The sequence below is a fragment of the Sturnira hondurensis genome, unplaced genomic scaffold (genome assembly GCF_014824575.4).
Source record: "Sturnira hondurensis isolate 20B ecotype Veracruz unplaced genomic scaffold, ASM1482457v3 Scaffold0020119, whole genome shotgun sequence".
Classification (NCBI taxonomy): Eukaryota; Metazoa; Chordata; class Mammalia; order Chiroptera; family Phyllostomidae; genus Sturnira; species Sturnira hondurensis.
Genome location: NW_028092750.1, coordinates 4,967,019 through 4,987,403, shown reverse-complemented (window position 1 = coordinate 4,987,403; position 20,385 = coordinate 4,967,019). Strand labels below are relative to the sequence as shown.

The following is a 20,385-nucleotide window of genomic DNA, read 5'->3' as shown; positions in this document are numbered from 1 at the left end:
GGAGCTGACTTCCTGCCTGCCCAGGGGACACCCAGCCCATTTCTGCTGCTCCCCCAACATCTCAGGTTTCTCTCTTGTCGTAAATCTTTCCAGGAAAAACCTTTCCTGCCCAAGGTGACCGTGTCTTCCGTCCCCAGCAGAGGGCCTCTGCACCTCAGAGGCCCGCTCCCTGACCCCCAGAGTTCCTGTGAGTGCCTTGTCCGAAACCCCAGGCTGTGGAAGGGTCTACCTACCGGCTTTTGCTGGGGGCTGGGCCCTGGGAGACCCCCAAACTTGACACCTCAAAAGCAAATAAATCAGTTGAAATTTGTGATTTCTTTTGTGTCTTTGTGAGAAGTTGCCACCCCCGGGGGTCACCTTCAGCCTGGGTGCAACAGTGGGCAGAAGGGGCCCAGATCACCGGAATTTCTACCTCTGGTGTGTGACCTGGGACTCGATTTGTGGCGGTTGCTGCAGGTGTGCTGAAGGGACAGAGAGAGGGCCTCTGTACTGAGTACCCTCCCTCCTCCCAGCCCATTGCCTTTGTTCAAGGAACAGAGAGGCTGTGTAGCCTGCTCCTGGTGGTGCAGCAAGGGGCGGGGGCGGGGGGGGGAGGGTGTCCCTGGGATTTGAGTCATAACTGTGTCACTCCCAGCATGTGCGGAAGGAATTTCCAGTCACACAGCCGTGTAAGGGGGCGCCTGCCCACCTTTCACAGCTGAGAAGACAGAGGCTCTGCCAGGTGGAAGCCCTTTACCCCGTGTGCCACGGCCAGGTCTGAGCCAAGCATCCACTCATCCCCCCCCGTGTCTGTCCTCAGTAGAAATGGAGATACTCCTGAGTCAGTGGCTTACAAAGAATAAAACTTTGAAACTGAAGGGGAGAGGGGACATTTCCTCAAAGTCCTGGGGACCCATGGCTTCTGCACTGAGAGGGAGTGTCCCTGGCCAGTGGTTTTGTCCCGAGGCTCCTCTTTCCCAGCCCTGGGGTGTGGGCTGCAGTCCCAGGGGTGCCCTCTGGCTGCCGCAGTGGCTGCTGGGAGGGGCCGTGGTGTGCCTTGTGTCCTTTTCAGATGGGGATCCTTTTCCCAATTTCTGGAAACCTGCCCCGTCTCCCCTTGGCTGCTCTGCCCTGGAAAAGTCCCAACTGAGCCCTGGGTCACAGCCAAGAGACAAGGCTGTGTGTGTCAGGGAGTGGGTACCCCAGTGTAGGGTGTGTGTTGGGGAGCAGCAGTGTGGGACAGGTAACAGGGCTGATGGCACTGGACCTCCAGGCCTGGGGAGAGAGGTTTGTGTGTTATTCTAAGGACCATGCGACTCAGTTTCCCCATGTTTGTGGAGCTTTTGTAGAATTCAGTGAGGTTCTGTTTTTATAGTCCTTAATTGGGAGTCTGACAGGTAGCAGTTGCTTAATTAATACAATTGTGATTACTTCCTCCTCCAGGAAGCTCTTCTGTCTGCCCAGGCGCCTCCTCTGGCTCCCACAGTTGCCTAAGTGCCCACCCCCAAATCACATTCTGGGTAGTAACCGACTGGTTCTGTGGGAGCTGAGGTCTGTCTGGCACCCCCCGCCCCTGTGTCTTCTGCACCCAGCGCAGCACTGGGTGAGAAATAGGCACTTGATAAACTGAGAGGAAAGGGGAGGGGTAAGTGCTGATGTTCTGTGCTGCCGCCCGCAAGGGGTGCAGGGGGGTGCTGGAGCCTCCGGCAAGTGAGAGACAAGCCCAGAGGGCCAGGTTCCTCCTCCAGCCACGTCCCTCACCCCACCTCTTCCCCTGCCTCTGGAGCCCCAGCTCCTGGGCCTTGGGCAGACTCACACTTCTTTTACACAGGTGGGTACAGGGTAGCTCGCAGTCAACAATTAACACGATAACAACAATGAGATTTGTGTCTCCTACCCACTCCTCCACCATCATCCGCCTCCGTCCTCTCCTTACCTCACTGGGGTGAGGCAGTTGTGCTTTGAGGGGTGGGGTGGGGGAGGAAATTACTCTGACATTCCAAAGGCAGGTGGTTAGCATCCCAGGCTGTGGCTCGGTGGCACCGGCCTGCAAAGCAAGGGGTTGCTGGTTCGATTCCCAGTCAGGGCACATGCCTGGGTTGTGGGCCAGATCCCCCATGGGGGTTGTCCAAGAGGCAACCACACATTGTTGTTTCTCTCCCTCTCTTTCTCCCTCCCTTCCCATCTAAAAAGAAAGAAATACAATTCTTACTTTAAAAAGGTTATTATCAATGCAAAAAGACAATAGACAGGCTCAGTTAAGGTTCTGGGAAAGATTCTGATCTAGAACAGGACTCCCCGCCATGACTTGCTTTCAGTTAGAAAGTTTTAATTTCAGACCATCCTATATGGGTACTTTGATTTCTGAGTTTCTGAGGTTGCCACACAGGCCTCTTCTGAGCTTGTCAAGTTTTGCACATGGCGCCTTTTCATCTACAGGGGACGTGCTGAGTACGACAGGCCTAGGAAGGGGTAAAGGGGCAATACCTCGCCAGAAATTCCAGAGCAACCCTTCCCCCAAACTTTCTGCAACTTGCCTCCCCTGGCTCCTTCCCATACTGGCAGCTTGCCACCAGGCATCCAGCAGTTTCTACAAGGAGGACCTTAGGCCAGCCCAGACTTGTCCCAGGCACCCTGAAGGGTGGAGTGGGCTCAGGCCACCTCCCTTCCCAGTGTGGTGCTGATAGGGTTGGCAGGGCTGGGGAAACGGAGACAGCCAGGAAGGGAGAGACCGGAGAGTGAAAATGTAGAGAGGGGAGAGAGAGACAGATAATGCCGAGGGGGAGAGAGAACTCTGGCCAGACAAGGAGGATTTGGGACTTTGGGTGGCTTGGACTCCGTGATGTGTGACTCCTGCACAGAGCTGCCCTACTTCGGGCCTTAGTTTCCCTCTGTGACATGAAGCTGACCACTGCACCCAGCTGCCAGGGCTGTGTGTCCGTGGGCGCACAGCAGGCACTTCATAAATGCATGCAGTAGTCAGAAGAAACGTTATAGTAGTGCGTGCAAACCAAGTGCTGGAGCAGAGTAGGCGGAGGCAGGGGGCGGCTGGGGACACCCCAGCGGACACTTTCCGGGCAACGACCACGTGAAGTTCCAAAGTCTGCTGCCTCAGCTGACCTGCTTCCTGCTGGGCCCAAGATATCCGGTGCCCCCTGCCCCTAGGAACCGGCACAGCGGGTTCCAAGGGCTGAGCTGACCACTTCCACCCCCAGCAGTTGGGGCCCTGCTGACTCACCCTCAGATGTTCCCACTCCTCCCCCACAGAGCACTGCGGGAGGGAGGAGGGGAGAGGGCCTGACGTCCCACACTCAGAATGCAGGAAGGTCACGGCCCCTTGGGAGCATCACAGAGGAGAATCACAATCAGCTTTAACTGCCGGGCAAATGAAAACACACCCTTGATAAGAAAAAATTAATAACTGGACTGAGGGGAGGGGGGAGTCTGATTGGACTTGGTCACAATTTTGACAGAAGATGACGTCTAATGCATTTAACTGGCCAAGGAAGAGCTTCCAGGACGTCTGAAGGCTTCCAGACACACTAGAAGGGAGGAAAGGGGACCTGACTGAAAAACAGACAGGAGACATCATTTCCTGAGCTGCCATAACAATGACCATGAACTGGGTGCCTTACAACAACAGTCAGGCCGAAAGTCCCAAGTCAAAGTACCAGCAGGGCTGGAGGCTGTGAGGGAGAATGGGGTCCAGGCCTCTCTCCAGCTCCTGGTGGCTTCCAGCAATCCTTGGTGTCCCTTGGTTTATGGCTGCATCACTCCAATCTCTGCCTCTGTCTTAACGTGGCCTTCTTTTAAGGACCCCAATCATGGGATTTGGGGCCCACCGGGCTCCAGGGTGACCTCATCTTAACATAATGAGTTCCATCTGCAAAGACGCTAGAGGTCACAGTCTGAGGTGCCAGATGGATGCTAGAATTTGACTTCAATGATTGTATTTTCTGTAGTCTCTATTAATCTTTTCTCTAATTGTTCTTGTTTTCTTCCTTCTACTAGCTTTGATTCTAGTTTACTCTGTTTTTCTCCTTTATGGAGGGGTGTCTCCGTGCAGCCAGCTACGCTATTGGTTTCCCTGTGAGCACTGCCTTTGCTGTGTCCACAACGTTTACTGTGTTGTTTTTCTTTTCATTCATCTCTGAGTACTTTCTTTAAAAAAAAAAATATTTTATTTATTTTTAGAGTGAGAAGAAGGGAGAGAGACAGAGAGGGAGAGAAACATCAATTGGCTGCCTCTCACGTGCTCCCCATGGGGGACCTGGCCCCCAACCCACATGTGTGCCCCCACTGGGAATCGAACTGGCCACCCTCTGGTTCACAGGCCAGCGCTCAGTCCACTGAGCCACACCAGCCAGAGCTCTGAGTGTTTTCTAATTTCCTTTGTCATTTCCTTTGTGATTTTCCCCGCGTTTGAGTGTGTTGTTTAATATCCACACAGTTATGAACATTTCAGTTTTCCCTTCATTATTAATTTCTACCTTTATTCTGCTGTACTTGGAGAGCATTATTTGTAAAATTTCAATCTTTAAAAATTTATTCAGTCTTTTTTCCCCTAACATATGGTCTATATCAGAGGATGTTTCCCGAACACTGAATGGGAGTGTGTGTACTTTGCTGTTGTCACATGGAATGTTCTATCATGTCACTGGGCCTGGCTGGTTACAGTGTGGTCCAGTCCTCTATATCCTTGATATTTTGTCTGGACGTTCTATCCATTATTAAAATTTGAGTATTGACGTCTCCAACTCTTACTGCACTACTACAGGGCCCGGCACCAATAGCGCCCTGTTCCATTACAAAATCTTGAACATGTCATTCTGTAACATAACAATATCACACTCAAGCACCCCATATGACATTTTAGGTGAAATGTTCAAATTAAAACTAGAAATTATTACACCCATGTTATTGCCCTACCAACCACACTCAAGCAGGCACTGCTTCTGCCAGACCCTGCCTTTATTCCTCTCTTCAGCTCTGTCGGTGTCTGCTTCCCACAATCGGGGCTCTGTTGTTTGGGGCCTGGAATGTTTATGTATGTGCATAGCTTGGAGTCACTGCCTGGTCTCCTCTTATTTCAGTCTGGAGGGTTCCCTTTTTAGTATTTCTTCCAGGGCAGATATAATTGGAACAAATTCCCTCACCTTTGATGTATCTGAGGTCTTGATTTCTTTCTAATTTTTTTTAAAAATAGTGTTGCTGGCTGCAGAATTATTGGCCAACAGTTTTTTCTTTCAGTACTTTAAATGTGTTGTCCTTCTGGCTTCCAAGGTGTCTGGTGAGAAATTGACTGTTAATCTCATTGAGGCTCCTTTGCACACGACCAGTGGCTTTCTTGCGCTGTTTTTAAGTTTCACTCTTTTCTCTTTGGCTTTCAACAGTTTGATCGCACTGTGTCTCAGTATGGGTCTCTTTGAATATGTTCTAAATGGAGTTCACTGAGCTTCTTAGATGTATTGGTCCATGCCTATTGTCAAATTTGGCCATTAGTTTTCAAATATTCTTTCAGCTCCTCTCTGTCTCTCTGTCTGTCTGTCTCTCCTCCTCCCCCACGCCCTGCCACTGCCACGGGACTCCCATGATGCATATGTCGGTCCTCTGGATGGTGCCCCAGTGGCTGTTTGGACTCAGTTGACTTTTTTTCTTTTGTTTTTCTTTTTGGTCTTCAGACTTGATCATTTCAATTGTCCTATCTTCAGGTTTGCTGATTCTTTCTTCTGCCTGATCAAATCTGTTGAACCCTTCTAGTGAATTTTTCATTTCAGTTATTGTACCTTTCGACTCAGAATTTCTGTTTGGTTTCTTTAAATATTTCTCTTAGAAGTGTTTCATTTAGTGGTGCTAGGTAGGTAGGCATTTGTTATTTTATTACGGACACTTTTTTGTATGCCTGAAATGTTTCATAACGAGAAATAAAACTGGCAGGAGAAGGCTTGGTGGTTTCTCGGCATCTTAAACATAAAATCACTGCATGGCCTGGCGATTCCACCCCTTAGAACACATACACCCAAGAGAACTGAAACAGGCGTTCAAACAAAAATCCGTACATACCTGTTCATAGCAGCACTGGTCACAGCAGCCAAACTACAATACAAATATTATATGATTTCATTTATATGATGAAATGCCCGGAATAGGTAAATTTTTAAAGACAGGAAGTAGATTAATGATTTCCAGGGCCTGGGAAAGGGGGATGGGGAAGGACTGCTAATGGGAACAGAATTGTGAATTGAAGATAATGTGTCCATTTCATCACATTTTACAAGGCTTGTGTCTTAAGCACCTGATACATAGCAGACACTCAGAAATTTCCCCCAGTATTTATTTCTTCTCCACACTCCTGTGCAGGAGTGGGTGCACCTCAGCACTGCTACCACCACCCTGAGTGGCTAATGATGTCTCCCTCAGGGAGTTGCGTGGCCCTTGACCACGCCTTCCTATGACTGCCTGACGCCCTAACCCTAAGTCCACATGTGTATGGCGTTACTTTGTTTTTCTTATTTAATCTTTATTGTACTTTTCCCCATTACCATTTAGTCCCCTTGTGTCCACTCCCCTCAGCAATCACCACACTGTTGTCCATGTCCATGAGTCCTTTTTCCTTTTTGCTCAATCCCTCCACCCCCTATCTTCCCCCTACTGCTAGCTGTCATCCTGCTCTTCATCTATGAGTCTGTCCACATTTTCCTGGTTAGTTCAGGTTGTTCACTAGATTCTACATATGAGTGAACTGACATTATTTTGGCAAAGAGTCTTTGCAGATGGAATGAAGTTAAAGGTCTTGAATGAGATCATTCTGGATTTCCAGTGGGCTCTACATCTAATGACAGGTGTCCTTCGAGAGAGAAGAGGAGAGATAGACAAAGAAGAGAAGCCATGAGAAGACAAAGGCAGGGGCTGGAGTGCTGTGGCCACAACCCAAGAACGCCTGGAGCCCCCAGAGCCAGTAGGGGCAGGGTGCGTGTGCCCCTGGGGCCTTCTCAGGGGGTGTGGCCCTGCAGACCCTTGGTTTCCAACTTCTGGCCTCTGAACTGTGAGAGAATAAATTTCTGCTATTTTAAGCCATCCAGTTTGATGGGAATTTGTTACAGCAGCCAAAGGAAACTAACATACAATCATACCTCCTTTTATTGCATTTCACAGATACTACCTTTTTTTTTTTTTTTTGCAGAAGGAAGGCCAGACCCTCCTCCAATGAAAAGATTTACAACTTGCTGAAGGCTCAGATGGCCGGTAGTCTTTTTTTTAAACGATAAATTGTGTACCTTTTTTAGACATAATGCTATTGGACTCTTAATAGACCGCAGTATGATATAAACATTAATTTTATTTGCACTGGGAAATGAGAAGATTTATATGACTTGCTTTGTTGCAATATTTGCTTTACTGCCGTGGTATGGAGCTGAACCTGCAAGATCTTGGTGGTATGTCCATAGTGACTCTGGGGCTTGGTCCTTGAGAAGGCGTTTGTCTGAAAGACACGGACTTCCAGCCCTGTGTGGTCAGGATGGGGCCACAGGGCAGCCCCTCAGCTTGAGGCAACCCAGGGCAAGAGCAGGGAAGTTTTATTGGAACTTGGGACATCAAAGCTGGAACTGAAGAGATAAATAGGAGTTTGCCAACAAGGCAGGTCAGTTCTTTCCAGACTTGCCCAGGCATAGCTGGAAGGCATCTCTTTCCAGACTTGCCCGGTCAACTGCGGCTGAGGCTGGGACGTCATTGCCCAACCACCTATGATAGTAAAGGTTAGGCTAAAATACTGAGACTGTAGCTCTAACCAAGCCTCATCTACTCAGTGTTGCTCTATAAGGGGTAACACTGAGAAACTGAGGTTTGGAAATGTTAAAAAGAAACAACAACCTCAAAATGGAGTCGTTCGCTGTAAACCCCATGGAGACTTGATGCCGAACCCAACTGTACTGTCAGCCTCTCCCAGCAGTGGAGTTTTAAACCAGTCAGTCTGAAACTTCCTGGCAGTGCTAAGGAGGTGACCTGTCTGACAAGACCCCCTACCTTCCCCCAGGGGAAGGTGACCTTGCCCGAAATCATCACTTTTCGGACTTTCTCGTCCCTTCCGGGCTATGCCTACGAAAGCCCTCCATTTCTCACAGCTCCTCAGACGTGTTTCTGTATTAGATGGATGCTACCGGATGCACAAATCATTCAGTAAAGCATCTTTAAATTACATCTTTAAATGTACTTGGTTAAATTTTTGCTTTTTAATGGTGATAAGACAGCAGTTCTACTTGTCCCTTGAATTTGTAGAGTTTAAACTAATCTGCTTTTTGATTATCTCCTGCCGTGAATATGTTTATCTTAAGTCACGAGAAACAAACATTACAAGTGGGTTTGTGTGTTTTCTAGTGTGCTGGTTACGTTTGATGAGGGTGACTGTGGCCAAGTGGTGAGGGAAAAATCCCGGGAGGCTGGGGGCAAGCCAGGTGGAGGGAATGGCCTGACCCCCACCTGCCTGCTCTGTTTACCTCCACCCGGCTTGGCCTCCGGTGAGATTGCAGGGTCCCGGCCGATGAGCTCACTGCTGGCTGGCTGGCTGCCTGCAGCCTGCCCCACACTCCTCCCAGCTTGGCCACAGGACTGGCAATGAAGTCATCAGCTAAAAATCTTTCAAAGGGGAGCCATATGGGCCTGGCTGCCAGCATTGCAAAAGTTGGTGAAGCGGAGCTAACATCCCCCTTTCCTGTCCCCGGGGATCTCCATGCCCTCACTGGTGCTGTGTCCCCTTGAGAATTTCCTGGAATAAAATGAACTAATGTGAACAAAAGTGGGGCTATATCCCAAACCTTACAAGCTCAGGGGAGGCCCTGCAAAGTCAGAGACCGAAAATAACCACATAGGATGGTCTGAAATGAAAACTTTTTAACTAAACGTGAGTCATGGCAGGTAGTCACGTTGTAGGCCAGTATCTTCTTTGACAAAGGTCAGTCTTGACCTTTAACTGAGCTTGGCTATTGTCTTTTTGCATCTAAGATAACAGAGCGTTGGGATGTCAGAGTGATCCCCGTCGTCAGGACCTCTCAGGGCACAATCTCCCACCAGAGCAGGAGACCACAAAGCCCCTCATTGTTATCTGGGTTTTTTTAAATCCTCACCCAAAGACATTTTTTTTCACTGCTTTTAGGGGAAAAAAAACATCAATTCGAAACAGAAGCATCACTTACACTGGGGTGGAACCTGCATCTCAGGTATACGCCCTGACCAAGAATCGAACCCACAACCTTTTGGTTATGGGAGACATTCCAACCAACTGAGCCACACTGGTCAGGACCCTGGTTGTCTTACTCCCACGTAATGTCTCTATGTGCTGTAAGTGTTCATTTTTAACTATCCTGTACCCACCAATGTAAAAGAATCATTTGTTTCTCCATCATTTACTCTTTATCCAACCCCAGAGATTTCCCAGCTTTGTTTCTCCCATCTCCCTAATCTACTGCCAATGGATTTCATGCGACACCCCCATTACATCTCCTCCTTTGATTCTAATGTATAATGGGGGACCCCCCAAACCGGAATTATCTTCTGGAGGGTGGGCCCTTCTGGAGGGTGGAAGCCTTGTACAGGCTTCTTCCACTAGGCAAGTGTTCTAGGAGCCCATCTGTATCAGTGCACCAGCTGGTGTTGTTGTGAGAGGCTGCACTCAGCTTCAGCGAATTTTATTGAAGACTCTTTCAAGGGGTTTGCCCTTTTCATGATGGGTAATTTACGAGTGCACCCTCCCACACTGTGCTGAGTGTTTAGCAGTTTTTGATAAAAAATGTCATGACCCCCATGCCCCACCCCTCCCTATTCACCCGATTTCTCCCCAAGAGACACATTTTTGTTTCCTGGATGAAAACAGTCCTCACAGGGAAACGTTTTGCCGACGTGGATGAGGTGAAACGGAAATGACAGAAGCACTAAAAGGCATCAAAGCGATGAGTCAAAAACTGTTCTGAGCCGTGGGAAAAATGTCTCGATGGGTATAGCGCATCAAATGGAGAGAACTTTGAAGGTGACTGAATTTAAACATGTAAGAATAAATACACATTTTTTAATAAATAAATTCTGGTGGGGTTTTTTTGGTCCCCCCATACAAAAGAAACTGCAAAAATACCATTCTCTAGAGCATTTTTTTAATTATTTGAGATTGCCCTTTCTAGCAATTATCATCACGTTGGTTCAAATAAACTCATAAAAATTCTCTACAGGTTTGGACATTTCTTTTTTTAAAAAATTATTTATTTATCTTTAGCCCTGGCTGGTGTAGCTCAGTGAATTGAGCGCGGGCCTGTGAACCAGAGGATCGAAGTTCGATTCCCAGTCAGGGCACATGCCTGGGTTGCAGGCCAGTTCCCAGCAGGGGACACACAAGAGGCAACCATACACTGATGTTTCTCTCCCTCTCTCCTTCCCTTCCCCTCTAAAGATAAACGAATAATTTTTTTCCAAGGATTGTATTTACTTATCTTTAGAGGGGAAGGGAAGGAGAGAGGGAGAGAAACATCAATGTATGGTTGCCTCTTGTGAGTCCCCTGCTGGGAACTGGCCTGCAACCCAGGTATGTGCCCTGACTGGGAATCGAACCACGATCAATCCACTGAACTACACCAGCCAGGGCAGGTTTGGACATTTCTTACACTGACATTAATTACTGGTCCTGGTCATAAAGTGACAAGTAATTGAACAACAGTAAAATAATTTAAATAAATAAATAAATAAATAAAGTGACAGGTACTCATGAGCCAGCAGCTTCACTCCTGATTGTGCATAGTGGAACACTATACAGCGAGGAAAAGGACAGCAGATAACAAAGAACACTCATGGGCGTGGCGTTGAGAGAAAGGTGCCAGACAGAAAAGAACGCATTGCTGCTTTTGTTATATCGTGTTGAGAAACATGATAGGCGAACTCACCCATGGTGACAGGTCGCATGGCTGGTATCCAGGGTCAGGGGAAGTGATGGGAGAGAGTCCAGGGTGCTCCTGGACTGGGAATGTTCTAGAACCTCATCCAGGAAGCAGACCCGTGGACGTACCATTGTAAAATGTCATTGAGCTGAACATTACTAGTCCTTTTTCCTTATGAAATTTGTATGTCAATCAAAGGTTAGGAACAAGAAAGCAGAGGCAGTGGGAGACATTCCAGAGACTCCTCCGAAAGTTAAACAGAGAATAATGGTATGACCCAGCAATTCTACTTCTGGGTGTATCCCTGCAAAAATGGAAAGCAGATCCCCAAATCTTGTCTGACAGGAATGTTCATAGCAGCCCTATCCAAAAATGTCAAAAGGTGGAAACAACCCAAATGGCCACTGGTGGGCGAATGGCTAACCAACGCAAGGGGTGTTCAGAGAGTGGCACATCACTCAGCTGTGACGTGGACTGACGCGCTGACACCGGCCACGACGCGGGTAGGGCGAACCTTGCAAACAGCCTGGGAGAAGTCAGATGCGAACAGCCACACAGTACACGATTCCATTTCTGTGGGACCTTGTGACTTATCATATAAAAGGTATATTTGGTCCTCTACCCACTTTGCTGACACTGAGCTCCTAAAATCCTTGGAATTTCCTGTGAAGAGGCTGAGAAAGGTGTGTTTTGTTATGTTAATGAGGTGATTTTGGAAAACTACCCAATGGAGGGAGTGGTTGCTGGCCAGTGCAGCCAATCACGTGTTATATCAGAAGTTTCAGTCCTACCCCTGACCTCTGGAGAGGGGAGAGGAGGGGCACTGGAGAGGCAGCAGCGGCTGATGATTTGATTAATCAGGCCCATGTCAGGAAGCCTGCACAGAAACCCAGAAGCAAGGGGCTCTGTGAGCTTCCAGCCGGGTTAACATGAAGGGGAGTGAGCATGGCGCATTTGGAGGGGACTTGGAAGCTCCACGGCCCTTCCCCACACCTTGCCATGTGCATCTTTTCATCTGGCTGTTGATTCTCATCTTTTAAATTCTTTGTGACAAATCAGTGATCTAGTGAGTAAATGTTTCCGAAGTTCTCTGACCTGCTCTAGCAAAATAATTTAACCCACAGTAGAAGCACAGTAACCTGCAACTTATAAGGCAGTAGGTCAGAAACACAGGTGGCAACCTGGACTTGCAATTGGTATCTGAAGAGGGGTGTGGGTGGGGACAGTCTTGTGGGACCGAGAGCCCTGAACCCGAGGGGTGTGAGTTGTTCTCCAGGTAGACAGCACCAGAATCGGGTTGAATTATAGGGTGCCCAGCTGATATGGGAGAATTGTTGGTGTGGGGAACCCCGTCCTGACATTGGAAATTGGGTGCAGAATATTTTAATGTAAAAGGTCCAGAACAGGCAAATCTATAGACAGAAAGCAGATTAGGGGTTGCCAGGGGCTGGTGGAGGGGGATTGGAGAGTGACTGCTAATGGAGACAAGGTCTTCTGGGATGATGGAATGTTCTGGAAAAGATGGTTGCATAATATTGCTAATGTGCTGAATGCCATGGAATTGTTCACTTTCAAGTATTGACTTCCCTGTTAATTTTCTGTGGAGCCTCTGGCCTGGAGGGTCCCGGGAGAGCTGGGGAGGGCGGTGGAGACGCCTTCTACACCAGGTGTAGAAGAGCCTTCCAGCTGTGCGTTCAGGACTCAGGCGTCCCGACTGAAGACAGACAGGACCTGTGCAGCCTGCGTGGACAGACACAGGGTCTCATGATCTGATCACCCCCACAACCCCATCCACTTATCTTGCCCCTCCATTTTCGTGTCACTAGAGAAGGAAACAGGTGTGAGCGGAAGGAAGGGGCTGAGCCCCCTGACCAGCTGCAGTCAGGGTGGTGGGGTGAGCGTCTGCTGCATGCCCAGGGCTTCATGGGGGCTGGGGTTAGGGTTGCCTCGGGACCCTCCCATCGTCTGGCGATAATCCCACTGCACAGAGTTGAGGCTGGGGCTCACGGGGGCTGGAGGCTGGCCTGGCCTCACACAGCCGGTGGGTTTGTGCCAGGGGAAGGGGCTGGACCCGGTTCTTTCAGGGGAGCCTTGCTGTGAGGCCCCCATTGGTCCTTGTACCTCTCACTTGCACACACCTGTCACACTGCACACACTCCCACCTCTGCTCATCTTCTCCAGTGCCCAGGGCCAGGAGTTCCGAGCAGTGGGAAGCGGTCTGGGTGACTTGGGGAGGGGTTCCTGAAGCACCCCGTGCTCCTTCACTCTCTGGTAGCTGGTGAAGCCCTTTCTGCCCTAAAGCACAGCACTGCAATTCCTTGCCACCTCCTCTCTGGGGGGCCCAGAGTGGCTTCATCCCTGCCCCAACCTTCTAGGAACCCCCAGTCTGAGCAGACAGAGCCAACACAAACCCTCCCAGTCGCATAGCAAGGGGGCGACACTGGAATGTGAATCATGATCATGTCAACCCTTAGCATGTGCAAAATCCCCACTCCCTGTGTGTCCTTCCAATGGCCCCAACACGACTTCCATCACCACCTTTCACAGATGGGGGAGCTGAGGCTCTGCCCAGCTCAGAGCCTCTGCTGAGGCTCTGCCCGTTGAAGCCCCGTCTCCCACATGTCATAACCAAGGAGAGCGAGGGCAGGAATGGGATCCCAAGCTGGCTTCTCTGGGGCTGACAGCTCTCCAGGCTGTTGGGACACAGATCAGGGCAAACTCTTGGAAGCTTTTACATTTGGGAAAAACCACAGACAGAGGAAACTTCATAGTCCTACCCCAGGCTGAGAAATGCCAGGGAAACAGATGGCCAAGTGGGAGAGTGGGCATGTGCAAGATCCACATCGCGGAGCAGCCCCCAACAATTATGCACCTACCTGTGCCTCTGGGGTTTGGTTCCCTCATCCATTTGTGGAAATGTGCATGAGCGGCGCCTGCAGCCGGGGTTCTAGTGAATGTTGCAGTCTCACCATTAGTGATCTGCGGGCCACCACTTCGGACAGCACCGCTTTGCCCTGTCCACCCACAGGTCCAGGGTGGCCTCTGTGGGCCTTGTTGACCTTGCCCTGCCATGTAAGGATTACTCAGCACTCCGCATACCTCTGGGGCCTGGCGTCTGCCGGCGTGTGTCAGGGTGGCTGAGGAGGGTGTCCCAGCTCCTTGCCTAGTCATCCCGCACCCTTTATTGAGCACTAACTTTGTGCCAAGCTGGTGACGCAAGAGGCCCAGCCTCCTGACAAGCCACAGTCAGGCTGGTAGGAGGAGCACGTGTGTTTCCTGAGCACCTCCTGATTGCCTGGGGCATTACAGGGACCGCAGGACCTTCCCCTCACCCGTCAAGATCCCACGGCACAGAGCGAGGCTGAGACTCAGTGGGGGGCCTGCTCATGGCTGGCCTAGTGCAGCCACGAGGTGTACGCTGGGACAGAGGGCCGAACTCTTCTTCCAGTGGGAGCCTTGCTGGGAGGCCCCCACCAGTCCCTGTACTTCTTGCCTGCACACTCCTGTCACACTGCACAGGCCCCTACCATCTGCTGCATATGGCTGGCCCACCGTCCCCAGGCCGTGGGGAGGGTGGGCCAGCAGTGCCCGGGGCCCGGGAGTCCTGAGCAGTGGAAGAAGGTTTAGCTGACCCAGGGGAAGGGTGTTCCTGGGGCACCTTCTGCCCCTTCCCCAGAGCCAACGTGGACACCACCAGTGCTGAGGGCAGGGCCGGGCTGGAGGGAGGAGTGGGGGATGGGAACACCCAGATGAGCCCAGAAAGTAGTGTTGGAGAGGGTGGAGGAAGGGCTTTTTGAGTGGCGTCTGGAAGAATGAACAGGAGTTTCCCAGATGGGGATGAGCAACTGCAAAAAACATCCGGCGCATGAAGTGCCTACTGTATGCCTGGCTGTGTCCTTTGCACATCGAGTAGCTTTATCTCCAGTGAAAGCTTCAGTCCTTAATATCCAGATGAAGAAACAGAGGTGTGATGGAGTGGAAAGACTTGCCCCAGGCAACACTTTTGGGCTCTTTCTGGCCCTTTCTCCTCTGCTGTTCTTCAACATCTTCAGCCTTCAGCCTTCAGCCCAAACCAGAAAGGGGAGAGAGGGAACACCATGGGTGGGGAAGGAGGCCACACCTTAAGCTCTTGCTATGGGGTTTAGCACATAATAAGTCCTTTTTGAGTAAATCATTCTTCCCATCAGCTCACCAAGCTGGGATGATGCCCCCATGTCACAGTCGAGACCACTGAGGCTCAGAAGCATTCCCGGGAGGGGACTTCCCCAGCTGCCCAGCAGCACGACCCTCCAAGTATCTCTCTCTGCTTGGAGAGCAGCGGTAGACCCTGCCCAGCTGTGATTCCTAGACTGTTTACTGTGCTCCGGGGCGGGCTGGACCAGGCAGGCGGGGGCGGACAAAGTCCGGGGAACATAAAGGCCTGGCCAGCAGCGTCCGCTCAGTCCCTGTTCAGAGCACCGGGAGCATAGTCATGCCAGGGCAGCGACCCACGACAACGTGCTGTCCCGCAATGCTGCTGATGCTGCTGATGCTCTCATGGCTGCCGTCGGGAGGAGCCTTATCTCTGGGCCAGGAGCACCTCCCGGCCTTCCCTGGACCCTCAGAGGTGCACTCCAGTCCGAATGTCTTCAGATTGTGGGAGCTGAGGAAACGATATGAAGATTTGCTGACTAGGCTTCGAGCGAACCAAACCTGGGAAGACTCGAACCCTGACCTCATCCCTGCTACTCAAGTCCAGATACTCACCCCAAAGCGTGAGTGAAATCTCAAATACGCATCCTCAGCCCCCACCCCAGTGGCTTCTATCATCTAACCAGTGGTTCTGAGTTACAGAGCGTGACACCAAGTCTCAGTTTCCCCATCTGTGAGCCAGACAAGAACGGCTCCCACTCGGGGCTGATGAGGGGGCTAATGACCTTGTTGCATGGGGACAAGGCAAGGCTTAGCCAGCGTGAAAAACGAGAGTTACATTTCCTCGGATAGCAGTTGGGGAAACTGAGGCCGAGTGCAGCCAGAGACTCTCCCGAAGGCTTGCAGAGCCTGGAGAGCTCTGAAACGAGGTGGGATCTGGGCAAGCCCTCCCTGTCCTGGATGTAACGGGGTTTGAGGGTGGGTGGGATCCAAGAGGAAAGATGCAGGGGCAGGCGGGGGGGGGGGGGGGGGGACGGGGACGGGAGGGGGAGTTGGCGGGACTTAGCAGTGCACGACAGCTGACAGAACCAACCGGAGCTGGTTTTGAATCGGATGCAATCGTGATGCAAGGCGCTGCTAAAGTCGCTGCTAAAGTCGCGCGTGGTAGGTGCCTAGAAACAAGGAGGGAGTATTTTCACGCCCCAACCCCCCCACGCAGAGGCTCCTGGATGCAGAGAGGGCGGAAGAAGATCTGGGCTGCGCTAGGAACTTGGAGGGGTGGGGTAAAGAGGGAGCTCTCCTATCCAGCCCCCTTAATCCCCTGGGCTGTGAGACTTCAGGCAAACCTCTCACGCTCTCCAAGCCCAGGGAGCCTGCGGAGCTCCTGCGGCTACTCAAACCCCAGTCTCCATAGTGTCCCCCACACCTGTCCCAGCCTGGGGGTTTGTGAATCTGGGAAGCCTGGTACCTTTGACTCCTCAGATAGGAAACCAGGACCCAAGGAGTTGAAAACACAGTGGCTGGTGCTGAAACCCCAGTCCCAGACACTTAATAGGCCTTCACTAAAAAAGTTTGGACTGCCAGGAGAAGGCAGAATCAGCATTTGAATCTCAGGCTCTCTAAATATTGGATATTTATTAATTCCGCCAAATATTTACTAAGCACCTACTGTGTGCCAAGCACTGTGGTGACCAGGCAGACAGAATTCCCTACTGAAATTCTAGTAGGGGCGATGAAATGATACAGTACAACCAAATAAAACATGGTGGTGCCTATTTTAGGCAGGCTGGAAGAATTCAGGGGAAGAGTGTGGCTGAAAGAGTGAAGAGTGAAGAAAGCGGATTATACAATGGCCCTGAGGGGGGATCCAATCTAGCTCGTGGTAGGAAATGGGCACATTCATGTGCCTGTGCTGGGATACTGTGTGTCCCCGCACACAGTAGGCCCGTGGGTGACTGGCCTTCCTCTCTTTCTCCCACAGTAACACTTGGACCAGGTGGCCACCTGCACCTGCACATCCCTTGGGTCAACCTGACTAAGGGGCTCCCCGCAGCCTCCCGCCTTCATCGGGCCCTGCTCAGACTGTCCCCGCCAGAGTCAAGCTCGTGGGATGTGACGCGACTGCTGCAGCGTCACATTGGCAGCCTCGGAGCCCCCCGGCCGTCCACACTGGGCCTGCACCTGCTGCCGCCTTCCCATCAGTGGCTGGTTGCATCACCTTCAGCACAGCTTCGGCTGGAGCTGCACTGGCGGCCAAGCACCCGCAGGGGACGCCGCAGCGCGCACGCGCGTTCCCAGGATGGCTGTCCTCTCGGGGAGGGGCGATGCTGCCGCCTACAGAGCTTACGCGTGTCTCTCGAGGACTTGGGCTGGTCAGACTGGGTGATTGCACCGCGCGAGCTGGATGTGGGTGTGTGCAGTGGTGCGTGCCCAAGCCAGTTCCGATCGGCTAACAGGCATGCCCAAATAATGGCACGTTTGCACCTCCTGAAGCCTGGGCTCGCTCCTGCGCCATGCTGCGTGCCCTCCAGCTACAAGCCGGTGGTACTCTTGCACCGGGATAGTGAGGGCCTTGTGTCCCTCACACCCTACGACGACCTCGTGGCCAACGACTGCCACTGTTTATGAGCTGACCCAGGCTTTCACTTACGGCACATGCGCAATGGAGGTGACCTCGGTCCTTGCCTGTCGAATGGAATAGGCTAGTGGGACCTGAAATACCCTATTATAACCACTGCCGTCTGCGGCCTCCCACCTACACTGCTGTATTTATAAGTTGGTATTTATTATTAATTTATTGGGGTTACCGGCCTGGGGACCAGAAGGTTTGGGGAGGACTGGGCCAGCAGAGTGTGCAGTTATTTAAACTCTGGTTAATAAAAAGGAAGCTGTCTGACCTGACTCCTGTGATGCCGATAGAGCTGGGGACCTTGGGAAGAGCCTGCCCCTGGCTGGCCCCATTTCCCACAGGAGACCTGGTATAGGGGTGAATGGCAGGGTTCAAGGAATGGGCAGCAGGGTGTTCTTGGAGACGACAGGCGATTGGGTGTAATGGCCTCAAGGGCAGCCTGGGATGGATCTCCCTCTGCCCCCATGCCCGCGCAGCCCCTACCTCTCTCTGAGGGTGTCCGTCTCCTCATCTCGCATTACTCCTGTTTCTGGGTGATTTAAAATGTACTGGGCCCTCACTGGTGTAGCTCAGTGGTTTGAGTGCAGGCCTGCAAATCAAAGCAGGTCCGATTCCCAGTCAGGGCACGTGCCTGGGTTGCAGGCCAGGTCCCCAGTGGGGGACGCACAAGAGGCGACCACACACTGATATTTCTCTCCCACTCTTTCTCCTTCCCCTCTCTCTAAGAATAAATAAATAAAAATCTTAAAAAATATACACTGGTATATTAGAGCTAAAACAGACCTAGAGACTGATTCTATGACCGCATTTTACAAATGGGGAGGGACCGAGACCGTGCCTCTCAATGCCCCAGCCATAGTTCTACACCTTTATTAGGATGTTTATGAGTAATAAAAAGAAAAGGGGCTCAGTGGGTTGAGTGCTGGCCTGCAAACCGAAAGGCCGCAGGTTTGATTCCCAGTTAGAGCACATGCCTGGGTTGTGGGCTGGGTCCCCGGTTGGGGTTGAGCGAGAGGCAACAGATCGATGTTTCTCTCACACACCGATGTTTCTCTCTCTGTGTCTCTAAAAATAAATAAAATCTTGACATATTCATCCAGAGGGGTAGGAGAGGTGGTGTGCTGTGGAAAGGCTGTGGCAGCAGTGCGGGTTCGGGGGAGACACACAGGAGGGACACCTTAGGAGTGAGCAATCCCAGCCCTAGGCCAGACTGCACAGCCCAGGGCTCCCACACAGGGAAGATAGATCCTCATTGCCTCTCTGGCTGTAAAAACCAGTGGGGGTTGGGACATCGGAAGAAACTGCTGGATTTTCGCTGCTTAAAGGGTCCATACAGTCTAAGAACGTACAGAAACCCATCCACTCTGGGATTCACAACAGGGGCACCAGTCGCACACCGCAGGGAGTGAAGTGATGGGAGACCAGCAGAATCTAGGCTGTGGCATTGTCCCCTCTCTGAGCCCTCCCCACACAGTCCCAAAGCAGTGAAGTAGGTGTCCTGCCCTCGCATTTACCTAAGACTCTGCCACACACAATTTACAGGTGCTTTTTCTACACAGGCCACACTACTAAGGGCGTACAAACAGCTCTGTCTAATACACAAAAACGAACACAGGGAGACTGCTAAATTGACAAGAGAAAGAAATATGGCCCAAATGAAAGAACAGAACAAAACCCCAGAAAAGGAACTAAGTGAAATGGAGATAGCCAGCCTATCAGAGGCAGAGTTCAAAATACCGGTGATCGGGATGCTCAGAGAACTCCTTGATTATGGCAAAAAAATAAAGAAAGAAATGAAGTTTACACTACGTGAAATAAAGAATAATCCAGAGGAAACCAACAGAGAAGGGAAGGAAGCTGGGATTCAAAACGATGTGGAACATAAGAAAGAGATAAACATTCGACCAGAACAAAAAAAGGAACAAGAATTTTTTAAAAATGAAGATAGGCTTAGGAGCCTTTGAGACACCTCCAAACGTGCCAACATCCGAATCATAGGGGTGCCAGAAGGAGAAGAGGAAGAGTAAGAAATTGAAAACTTATTTGGAAAAATAATGAAAGAAAACATCCCTAATTTGGTGAAGGCAATAGACATACAAGTCCAGGAAGAACAGACAGTCCCAAACAAGTTGGACCCAAAGAGGACCACACCAAGACACATCATAATTAAAATGCCAAAGGTTAAAGATAGAGAATCTGAAAAGCAGAGAGTTACCTCCAAAGGACTTCCCATAGACTATCAGTGGATTTCTCAAAAGATATTTTGCAGGTGAGGGGGGACTGGCAAGAAGTATTCAAAGTTATGAAAAACAAGGACCTACAACCTAGAGTACTCTATCCAGCAAAGCCATCCTTTAGAATGGAAGGGTGGATAAAGTGCGTCTCAGACAAGGTAAAGCTAAAGGAGTTCATCACCCCCAAGCCATTATTATAGGAAATGTTAAAAGGACTAAGAAAAAGAAGATCAAAATCATAAACATTAACAAGGCGACAAACTCAACTATCAACAATTGAATCTAAACAAACAAACTAAGCAAACAACCAGAACAGGAACAGAATCATAGATATGGAGATCATTTGGAGGGTTATCAGTGGGGAGGAGGAAGTGGAAGAATGGGGAAATGGTGCAGGGATTAAGAAGCATATCTGGAGGGAACAAAATAGGGGGAAGTTACAAATGGCATAGGAAATGGAGAAGCCAAAGAGCTTAGGTGCACAACCCATGGACAT

The 20,385-nt window shown here is 50.6% G+C and overlaps 1 protein-coding gene and 1 long non-coding RNA gene across 2 annotated transcripts; both read left to right on the top strand.

The window, feature by feature from the left end:
• The first annotated feature begins 443 nt into the window (after positions 1-443).
• LOC118975014 (uncharacterized) lies at positions 444-10,001 on the top strand. The gene is made up of 3 exons (XR_005063993.1): positions 444-456; positions 3,295-3,305; positions 9,848-10,001. It is a non-coding gene; the product is annotated as an uncharacterized LOC118975014 (long non-coding RNA).
• A 5,322-nt stretch (positions 10,002-15,323) lies between these two features.
• On the top strand, positions 15,324-17,922 carry GDF15 (growth differentiation factor 15). Its single transcript, XM_037028912.1, has 2 exons — positions 15,324-15,649; positions 17,008-17,922. The coding sequence occupies exons 1-2, from the start codon at positions 15,367-15,369 to the stop codon at positions 17,652-17,654; spliced, it is 930 nt and encodes a 309-aa protein (XP_036884807.1). The 5' UTR covers positions 15,324-15,366; the 3' UTR covers positions 17,655-17,922.
• The last annotated feature ends 2,463 nt before the right edge of the window (positions 17,923-20,385 follow it).

Coding starts and splice junctions, on each gene's coding strand:
- GDF15 (XM_037028912.1), top strand. CDS start 15,367: ATGCCAGGGCAGCGACCCACGACAACGTGCTGTCCCGCAATGCTGCTG. Junction 15,650..17,007: donor CCAGATACTCACCCCAAAGC/GTGAGTGAAATC, acceptor TTTCTCCCACAG/TAACACTTGGACCAGGTGGC.